An 11,495-nucleotide genomic window follows, 5' to 3' on the forward strand; every position below is an offset into this window, starting at 1 on the left:
CTCCGATGTGGGACAACAACGCACACACGCACACTTTTTTGTTTCTTTTTTCTTTTGATAACAGGGGAAACGGGAAATGGGATGAAGTCACAACACATCGAAAGAATTTTGAAAGGAAAGTAGAGTGAGACGGCCTTATAAGCTCCTTTCTCTCTTTAAGAGATAGACCCTTTTGAAGAGATGTGTTGGATCAAGCCTGTAAGACTGTCTGCGTCTACCTCTTCCTCTTAAAATTCCTCCGATGTATTGTGCCTTAATCTCATTTCCCTTTTTCCCTATTATAAAATTAATTAAAAAAAAAAAACTTTTATAAAGATCGAGACCTTTTGCTTGTTTGTCTTTTTTTTATTATTATTTTTTATTATTTTTGCTTAGCCCAAAGAGTGTTTAATCACTTTTCAAATCTCAATAAACTATTTGTAAAAAAAATAAAATCACAAATAGGGGTGTACAATCGATTGTGCTTGCGGTTATTTTCTCATAACTACAATTGCAACTGGAGTACCTAGTTATTCCCATTTAAATAACTGCAACTGATACTGGGTTGAAAACCGGTTATCGATTATCCAGTTATTAACCAATTTTTTAAAACCTTATAATTGGTAACAGCAATCGGGGTACCTAATTATTCAGTTATCTTATTGCGGTTATTTTCGGTTTTTCGATTACTCGGTTAGCACCCCTTGTCCATAAGGATTAATTTACATTTTTTTTTTTTTAAAAAAAAAAAAGAAAAAAAAAAAAAGAAGAGAAAGATGGGTTTTATACTTTTAGTAGTAGCACAAAATTCTCATTTATACATATGCGTCCGGTAGCAGAGCGTGGTTCCACGCTCTTCGAAGCAGCGTGTAATTTTGCTCCTTCCGTGAACAATTTTGATTAAAGCAGCGTGTAATTCTAGAATCTTTTGGTTCCTGCTTTTTGGCGGTCCGTTTTATACACGGTAAGGGTTGAAAAAAAAATTATGCTTTTTGGCGGTCCGTCCGTTTTATATATGGTAAGAGTTGAAAAATTATGCTTTTTGGCGGTCCGTTTTATATATGGTAAGGGTTGAAAAATTATGCTTTTTGGCGGTCTTTTATATGCGGGAGTTGAAAATTTGAAATAAAATAATAAAATGGCTCTATTAATTAATGCTCTACTGTTGCCCTGACCTTCACAGCCACAGGTAAACCCCATTTATTGCCTTGTTTTATTTCCCACCCTCGTTTTCAAGAAAATGAAACAAAGACCGCTCCAAGTCAATCCATACAAAAAAACACCAAGAAATTTCAAACAGCTTTTGGCACTGTTTGCCTGTTTAATAAATAAGTTAAAAAATAATAATTTCAACTCAGTTTGGGAAGAAAAACTTTGTTTGCATTTGTTTTTATTTCTTTTTTTTTTTAAAAAAATAAAAAAATGCATTTGTTTTTATTTAATGGGTGATAGGTACGTGTCCTGAATTCAATTGACTTGGCATTTTCAAATTTGGTATGGAAAAGGAAAGGGTTAAATTATAGTTGGGCCTAAGACTTGGTTAAATGATAAATACGCTGACTTTTAGTATTTTCTCAATGGGTGGATAAATATTTTATTAGATTCCCCTTTGGATTTTATATGTCTTTCCAACGTTGAACCCACAAGACGATTCAATCCAAGTTGATAACTACTTGTGAGTCTTTAACCACTAGCACTACCCATCCATAATTGAGCTCAAGGAATCAAGGAATCGGATGGTTAAGCGGATATGGATCTCTAACAATTAAGCGGATCTGGATATGAATAAGTGAGATTTATTGAACATTTTGACGACTATTGCAGCAACCATTTGAATTTATAGAAACCGAGTTTTCAATAATAGTGCTAAATGCAGATCAAAATCCAACCGTGATCAATCTCAATTCTAATAATAAGTTTAAAAGCTATGTCAACTTTAAGAGAATAAAAAAATGGCCTCTAACAAAAATGACAAATTAAGAACTAGTTCTATATATATATATATATATAGCCGCACAATTCTCAAAGAAAAACGGGGTGTTTGGTAACAAACGCCTCATTTCTCTCCTTTATTTTCACTTTTATAAAAAACAATCAACTTCAAAATATTTTAATTTTTTTTAAACTTTTTATATCACATCAATAATATTTTTTTTTTTTTTAGTTTTCAAATAAAAAAATTTACTATGATACAAATTTTTTTTTCACTTTTCCATAAAAAAAAAATTATACTTTATATTACATCAATTACTTATTATTACTACTCAAACAAAATTTAACTCAACAACCTCTACTGAACGTCCCCATAAACAAAAAATCTCGAAGAAAAATATTCGGGGAAAGAAAATGGAATCAAAAACTTATCGGGCTTGTTTGGCAAATGGTTGTAATTGTGAAATATTTATTTGAATAGTAATAAAAAGTGATTGATGTGATATGAAGTATAAAAAAATTTGAAATTGTTTTATAAAAAAAGTGAAAAAGTTTTGTTTTATAGTGAATTTTTTTATTCAGATAATAATAAAAAATTATTGATGTGATATAAAAAGTGAAAAAAAGAAAAAAAGAAAAAAAAAAGAGAATGTTTTTTATTTGACTTTTTTGAGAGAATTGAAAAATATAGAGGGGGAGTAGGAATTAAAGTTTGACTTCAGAACAAGAGAGGTACTATTTTATTTTTTTTAATAACATGTAATTTTTTTTTTTTACCAAATTTAATAAACACAATAAAATAAAATAAAAACCTGTCATCCTATATACGGTTGACCCAATTTTGTGGGTTAGTAAACACCCCCAAAAATGCATGACCAACCACCTTTGATTCCCATTGATCTATATATTAATAAATTTTTCTTTAAAAAAAAATGATATAATTAAGAAATTGACGTCCCAACTTGTAATATAGTAGCAACTAGTATATTTAGGTTTGGTACAAGTGCAATTGTTGGGGATATGGTTGGTGTTAAACCAAAAAAAAAAAAAAAAAAGTTGTAAGAAAATGACCTTCTTTTCATCTTTTTGAAACTAAATTTGCATTTCCTTTTCAACGTTTTGGTGGATCCAATCTCTTAGCAGTACAACCACTAGGGGATCTGTCCATTTCTTTTAATTAATTAATTAATTTTACGCGGTATCAAAATAAATTTAGAGGTTATTAAGAGATATATATATGTCAAAAAAATAATAATTTACTTTCTGCTGTCAAATTTCACCCTAAGACTTAACAGATTCAGTTAGCGTGGCACTGACTTAAATGGTACACATATCACAATTTTATTGGCTCTGACATGTCACACTATCGGAATATTTTAAGTCAGTGGCCGGAGGGAATTTTATTGTAGGGATTAAATTGTTTTTTTTTTTTTTTTTTTTTTGGGTATACTTGCAAATTTTTGCTAAAATCTTGGGAGCCTAAAGTCTTCACCTAAAAGGATTAATACAGGCTTGAAATTAAAACAAGTGTTATAGTCGGCCGGATATGATCAGCCTCCAAAACCAACCAGATCATGACTTTCTGACGTTTGGTATTGTTAATCAGGCAGTTGGGACCATTTTATTTTATTTTTTTTCATTTATTTGGTGTTAATATATATTATCATGATCATCATCATCCTCATATTACAAGCTAGCAGACTGAGACTTGGTGATAGTTTAAGGAAAAAACACTGGAATTTATTCATTGAATAGCAGCATAGGAAAGGAATATATGTTAATTAATCTGTATTATATTGATAATGCATGCAGTTGATCACAGCCAAATCTCCCAAAAAAAAAAAAAAATATGCTTAATTGCAACAGAAGTCAAAAGGTAATTTTGGAGACTTGTTAGGAGTGCCGGCAACGGCAAGATACCTCTGATGCTTACCTACACCGAGTACCTCTTCCACTTGCATGGAATAATTAGACAGGTATTAATGTACAGTGATTTTGGTTGGGTGTGGCATTCGGTTAATGTACGTCCTCTAGCGAGGTACGTTTCTTGCTAGGTGTCACTCACTGGTATAATTAATATAGTTTTAATTAGCAGGATATATATATATATTAATGGCACCGATTCTAAATTCCTTGCCTCTTAAAATTGAATGTATTAAGGGCGTTGTCTGATTCCTTATCGGGAATATAAGTATATACAGTTAGGATGAGGACACGATGGTGATCACCTGCAACGTGTCTAGCTTTCTTCATTCTCTGAATGTACAGTTGGGTGGCCGATCTACCCTGCCGTCCACAGGGCTTGACTATCACGTGGAAAGGTTTTGGCTCCGCCCTCCATCACCTTATTATAATAGCTTAAAGGCTAGTCTGTTTGGCAACACAAAAGAATATTGATTCTTTGATACTATTTTTTAAAAATAAATCATATTTTATTTAATGTTTTAAAGTTTATCTCACAAAAATCAAATTTTAAAATTCATGAAGTAAATTAGAATTGAATTCTTACTCAAAAAATCGGAACACCCCCAAACAAAAATCCGACCCAGCTAGCTGCAATCTTTCTTTGGAATAGGGTCTAACTTCTTTATCATTAAGGTCATCTATCTCCATCCATCATCACTTACTAAAAATTCTGTCACACGTGCATTCCCTATCATTACCTTTTTTTGGGGATAATTAATGACGACTAATTTTGATCACGCTAATTAATCACATGAGAATTAAAGTCTGTTAACACACCAACCAAAAAAAAAAAAAAAAAAACTAGGTTAATTAGGGAATTTGAACCTTAATTGATTTAAACTTACTCAAAAGTTGATGTTTTCTCATGTCATGACAACAAGTTTAAGTGAATATATACAAATTAATATGGTCCAACAACCCCCTTGAAGAGACAACACGTACATTACCTTAAAGGATCCACCTTAATTACAAGTAATGACGACAGAAGAAAGAAGATATAGAATGAACAAACTATATCTCATCAAATGGATTATATCATAAGTCAAAGCTAATTAATACAATTAATGGCACTATAGTATTAAGAACCGAGAGTTGGGCCACCAATGTGTAGTGGTAGAACATAACGCTCTTCAGGTAGTGCAAGTTTTGGAAGAAAAAAAAAAAGATCGAAATTTAAGTAAGTATGACTATCTGGTTAAGAGATACCTCCAACAATGGAAGGTCAATCATACCAAGCGTTTCGCTAATAGAGACGTGCACCGTCTTGCGAATGAAGCATTTTTTCTTAAGGAGGAACGGGTTGTTATCGAGGATATTCTCATTTGCATTATTGATGCTATTTATGTTGGCGTTGTACTTAATTTGTTCTAATAATATTAGGGTTCGGCCACTTCTTTTTTTCTTTTTTTTTTTGAAAAAAAAAAGGAAAAAAAAGTAGGGGAGCTAGCTAGTCATGTGATGACTAATTTTCGGATATATATATATATATTAATCGAAAATTTAAATTTCATTTAGATGTCGAAATGTGGCAAGTGTTGCCACAATAAATGGGAGCGTCCATCTTTGCTCCAACCCAAGGATCTTTTCTGAAAACAACAGAAGTAGGCCACCCAACCAAACTGCCATGCACCACATGCATCATTCAATAAAATAAAATTTTCCTTTTTTTGAAAAAAATTTCAACTTTTTCCTTCAATTGTTTATTTCATTTTGTCCCACATTGAGAATTTTTATAACAACTTTTAGCACTTTATAAGGGATTGTCTTTCATTAAGTCGGTTTTTGAGTAGAGAAATGCTCGTGGTGTCACTGGCCATGTGTTATTTTTTTTTATTTTTTGTGAAATTTGATGCAAATTTTTTTTTTTTAACATTAATAAATGTTTTTCCAACAGTTAATAACTGTTGTTTCGGTGGTCAAAAGCTGCTCTTATAATTCTATTTAAAATGATAATTTTAGAAATTCTAATTACTATTTCTCTTTCTCGTTTTTATTCTCTTATGCTATCACACATTTTTGTTCAAGATAATATTTTAAATTTATAATTTGCACACTATATTCTGCCAATATAAGGTAGGAACAAAGAGTAAAACCTAATTTTAATATGAATCAAGCCTAATTTTATTATTTTTTTTTTAAAAAAAAAAAAATCAAAATTAAGAGACCATGACCCTCCCCTACTCCCTACTCCTTATTTGTGTCCGTATTGACAGCTAAGAAGTTATTTTCAGTCCAAATAAAAGGAAAAAGACCAATCTCAATCAAAGGGTCCCATTGTCCGCATCCCAACTGTGCCCTTGACATTTTTCGGCCACGATGCCTGTGGGTTTGGTTAACACCTTCAGATTTGTCATTTAATATAAATATATATACACATATATTTCAATCGCTTTTGATTTGATTGAAATTTTTTTTTTTTTTTTTTTTTTTAATTTTTGATTTGATTGACATTTTAATGAGCCACTAGAGACACATTCGAGTCGATGATCCAATAGGATGGACACCTTTTTGTACAAATTCTTTGCCTTTCACAGTAAGTAATATATATCCCATGTCTCGGTGCACTTATTCAAACTCTCTCTCTATTAAAATGTCCATCACTTTCCAAATCAGCCGCGGGAGTGGCGCTGTTATACTAAAAGAAAGATTCTTTTTTTTTTTTTTTTAAATTAATATAATTTTTAAAATTATTATTAGATGTGTTATATAGATTAACGATAATTTTAAAAGTCACATTAGTTTTAAGATGAATAAAAAAAACACCTGTCCTATATTATACATAGAGCAGGTGCAATGTGGTTTATAAGGATAATCATGAGTGCTAGATCCTACATTACCTAGTTATTATGTGAAACTGGATTTCATAAGAGATTCTAAGAAAGCTCCAAATTGACTAGTCCTTTTGAGGTGATAGCGCAGATGTGGCTAGTGTTTTTCCTTAGATCGTTACAATATGAATTCTCGTTATAGCATTACTCATGCTCTTCATGACGAGTAATGCAAGTTCTCTAAAGTGTCATATCTATGACATACATTCACATGATAAAGTCCAAAGGACAACATTTGTTCTTATTTATTTAAGTGGTGTTTACAATATAACAAGCTCTTATTTGTATTAGAATCAGATACTACAAATAGATTTTAACTACAACTAGGTAATAGTCTTCAATTGTGATTAGGTGATAAATTTCACCCGTAACTATGCCACAGTCTTGAATTGTGACTAGTCTTTTACCATGGTTTGGAGTATTGAACTTTTGATATAATCCATTTGATGACAAATGACAAAGATGTTAATGACTTCCTGTCTTGTAGTCCCACATACATAATGGTTGTTGCCACTCGGCTGCAGCAATCCGACAGGCTAAGATAGTAAGATTCACAAAGGGACAGACTAGACATGGTGGCGAAACCTACATCCGACCTAAAACCGCTCTCTTTTTTGACAATCTCTTCCTAAACTCACGCTACCTCATTAAACGGCACATAATTTTGTCACAACCTAGTCCATATTTTGTTTTCTCCAATTTTTATAAATACTGACCTCACCTCACCAACTCTAATGCTAAATCACTTCATGTTAATTAATGTATTTGTAAACTATAAATTTATTTATACGGAAAACTTAACTTTAAAATGTGGAATTCTAATCTTCTGCTATTTCTTTCGTTTACTCCTTATTATTCAAAGTTTTTATATATAAGAATGACATATATCATTTAAACATGTGAGAAATACTTATTTTTTTTTATTAATGCTATTAAAAAAGCATGTGAGAAGCACATCCTATTAAAACATGTGATTCTCACATGCCAAATGACATATGTTAATATTATATGTGAATTGTATGAAATTTTGTCTATTATTCCCCCCAAAAGTTCATAAAATACATTTATGCGCTTAAATAAAAAAAAAAAAATCAGGAAAAAAAGAAGTTAAAAAAGGTAAAATAATAAGAAAAGAGACAGCCTATGGTCCTGACTCCTGTCGTGGGTTTTTGTTTTGTACTCTCTTGTTTTTATTAAAAAAAAGAAAAGAAAAGATGTTTTAGTCATTTTTGCTTCATCTGTTTGGATTTTTTTATTTATTTTTATTTTTTAATCCTACCAGATGGGGTAAATGAATGAAAGGGGTTGATAAATTAAAAACTCCATATTACAGTTTTTAATTTTTAATTTTTTAAATTAAAAATCATATGAAAGTTCAGGAGTAAATTAATAAAGTTCCCCTTTATTTTCAAAATACCCAACCAAAAGTCTTTCACTAATTTTTGAGTTACAATTTTGAAACACTCACACATACAAAAACGTGCACTAGTTTGAATATAACATACGTCAGAGCATTTTCAACGAGCTCTCTAAATTTTAACTAAAAAATATATTTTTTGTTATTTTATCTGACTACTTTTCACAAGTATTAAATATTAAACTTTTCAAATATTTCTCTAATTTAACTAAATATTATTATTATATATATATATATAGAGAGAGAGAGAGAGAGAGAGAGAGGGGGGGAGACAGAGAGAGAATTAAAAGCGAGCGTGTGTTGGAGGCGCCTAGCCTGCAAGATGAGGCATTCCTGATGTGAAAACAGTAGTGGGAATTGTTTTGTATATATATCTTCTAGAAGCAGAAATGGGATGAAGAATTGTATACAACAGAGACAGAAGAGTTCTCCCCTCCTTATGACATCATAAAAGGAGGCGGGTGTTCTAATCTCGGCGCTCATCATCATATCCCCATGCCATACAATTCAACCTCAAAGCCGCGTTGATAAAAAGCGCATCACATCTTCGGATTATACACGTAAAACATTTGTCCAAACCTTCCTTCCTTCAATCCTTCCATTCATGTCCAGCTCCTAATGCCATCCAACCCATCTTCTACCATGCAGCTCAACCACCTCTGCCTCATTTTACCCACCGACTTCGACGAAATCAAGCAGCCGGCGGATCACGAATTACCCGCGAAGGAGGTCAAGAAACGCCCATATCGTGACTGCAGCAGTCACATTCTTGCTTCCCTCCGTGGCTTGCTATGCAGGGTTTATGACTCCAAGTGGTTAACTTTCTGTCACCATGAGAGGCAGAGGAAGCAACGGTCTGCTGCTGGAGTGTTTCACGACACCGAGGGGATACAGCTTTCCGACAAGGTTGGCGGAGATAATCCGAGGATCTTTGGCTTTGCCGAGCTGTATATTGGGTCTAATGGGTTTAGCGAGGATGAAGTGCTCGGCAGTGGAGGCTTTGGCAAAGTGTATAGAGCGGTTCTGCCGAGTGATGGAACTTTGGTTGCTGTGAAGTGCTTGGCAGAGAGAGGGGAGCGGTTTGAGAAGACTTTTGTGGCGGAGTTGGTGGCGGTGGCTAACCTCCGCCACCGGAACCTTGTCCGGTTGAGAGGTTGGTGCGTTCACGAAGACCAGCTGTTTTTGGTTTATGACTACATGCCCAACCGGAGCCTTGACCGCATACTTTTCAGAAGACCGGAGAACATGGGGTCGGCGCCTCCTCTGAGTTGGGAGCGTCGGAGGAATATTGTCGGAGGTCTGGCAGCTGCTCTTTTCTATCTTCACGAACAGTTGGAAACTCAGATCATTCACCGGGACGTGAAGACAAGCAACGTGATGCTTGACTCCCATTATAACGCCCGGCTCGGTGATTTTGGCTTGGCAAGGTGGTTAGAACATGAACTGGAGTTCCAAACCAGCAGAGCGTCATTCCAAAATCACCAGTTTCGATTGGCGGAGACAACCAGAATTGGTGGCACAATTGGATACTTGCCCCCCGAGAGCTTCCAAAAACGAAGTGTGGCCACCGCAAAATCTGACGTTTTCAGCTTCGGGATTGTTGCTTTGGAGGTGGTGTCGGGTCGGCGGGCAGTCGATCTCACATACCCGGATGATCAGATAATTTTGCTGGACTGGATCCGGAGGCTATCTGATGAAGGAAAGCTTCTTCAAGCAGGGGATAATCGGTTACCGGATGGGTCTTACAGGCTTTCGGATATGGAGCGGCTGATTCAGCTTGGCCTTCTGTGTACACTCCACAGCCCGGAATCACGGCCAAACATGAAATGGGTTGTAGAAGCACTTTCAGGCAGCATTTCCGGCACACTGCCAGCTCTCCCATCATTCCGGTCCCACCCCCTATACATCTCTTTATCCTCCGCAACAAACACGAGCACAAGCAACGCCACGACAGACAGCAGTAGCACAACTGCCACATCAGCCGCGTCGAACTATGTGACAGCCACCGGAGAAACCATATATGCGACTGCTGAATGTGGAAACTCAAACAGCAATCTCAATTCTTCCGACAGCATTCGCCGAGCAGCAACCTTTCACTTGGTGGAAACCCCACGAGAAATATCCTACAAGGAAATCATTTCTGCTACAAACAATTTCTCAGAGTCTCAAAGGGCAGCAGAGCTGGACTTCGGAACCGCCTACCACGGCGTCCTTGACAACCGTCACCATATCCTGGTGAAGCGGCTTGGGATGAAGACATGCCCTGCTCTGCGAGCAAGATTCTCAAATGAACTCCAGAATCTGGGAAGGCTCCGCCACCGGAATTTGGTACAGCTCCGTGGATGGTGCACCGAGCAAGGGGAGATGCTTGTTGTCTACGATTACTCAACAAATCGCCTTCTAAGTAACCAGCTTTTCCATCGTGTTAATAGAACCCACCATTCTGTCTTGCTATGGCGTCACAGATACAACATAATCAGATCGCTTGCGTCAGCCATTCATTATCTTCACGAGGAATGGGATGAACAAGTTATCCACAGAAACATCACCTCTTCTGCGGTTATTCTTGATTCAGACATGAACCCGAGGCTCGGTAGTTTTGCCCTGGCCGAATTTCTGACCCGAAATGAACATGGGCATCATGTTGTCACTAACACAAGCAAATCAGTTCGTGGGATATTTGGTTATATGTCGCCGGAGTACATGGAATCCGGTGAAGCAACCCCCGCGGCTGACATATATAGCTTTGGTGTTGTGGTGCTTGAGGTGGTTAGTGGAGAGATGGCGGTTGACTTCCGCTGGCCACAGGCTATATTGGTGAACAGGGTCCGTGAATTTCTGGCATGGAGAAGACCGTTGGAAGAACTGGCTGATACAAGGTTGAATGGGGAGTACAATCACAAAGAACTGATGAGACTCGTGAAACTAGGAATTGCATGCACAGGCTCCAACCCACTGTTAAGGCCAAGCATGAGGCAAATTGCAAGTATTCTTGATGGGAATGATGAATGCTTTGTGGATGAAGGCCGAACGGAGAGCAGAGAAGAATGGAAAGAAAGAAATGCATCTTCTTTGTCATTGATTAAGAGGATTCAAGCTCTAGGAATACAATGATAGTCACCCCCAATGTAACATTACAGAGCGAGAGATTGTATAAACTGGGTTCTGATGAGCTTGGCTTATAGCCAAGGAAGTCTGTGTTTTTGTATTCCGAAACTTTTCTAGTTAAGCTTTTTGTAGACTGTTTCAGCTAGATTTTGTGTATACCAGAAGAGAAGCATGTCTTCCTATCTTTTATGATAATATAGTGCACTCCAGTCTCCAGGTATATCCAAATGACTGCCCTATCCATTGCCAAGAACCATTTATACAAA

At 35.6% G+C, this 11,495-nt stretch overlaps 1 protein-coding gene across 1 annotated transcript; it reads left to right on the forward strand.

Annotated features, from left to right (window-relative positions):
- Nucleotides 1-8,506: 8,506 nt before the first annotated feature.
- On the forward strand, nt 8,507-11,445 carry LOC133872334 (receptor like protein kinase S.2). The gene has a single exon (XM_062309826.1). The coding sequence runs from the start codon at nt 8,740-8,742 to the stop codon at nt 11,233-11,235; it is 2,496 nt and encodes an 831-aa protein (XP_062165810.1). The 5' UTR covers nt 8,507-8,739; the 3' UTR covers nt 11,236-11,445.
- Nucleotides 11,446-11,495: the final 50 nt, after the last annotated feature.

This window comes from Alnus glutinosa, chromosome 1, assembly GCF_958979055.1.
Source record: "Alnus glutinosa chromosome 1, dhAlnGlut1.1, whole genome shotgun sequence".
Lineage (NCBI taxonomy): Eukaryota > Viridiplantae > Streptophyta > Magnoliopsida > Fagales > Betulaceae > Alnus > Alnus glutinosa.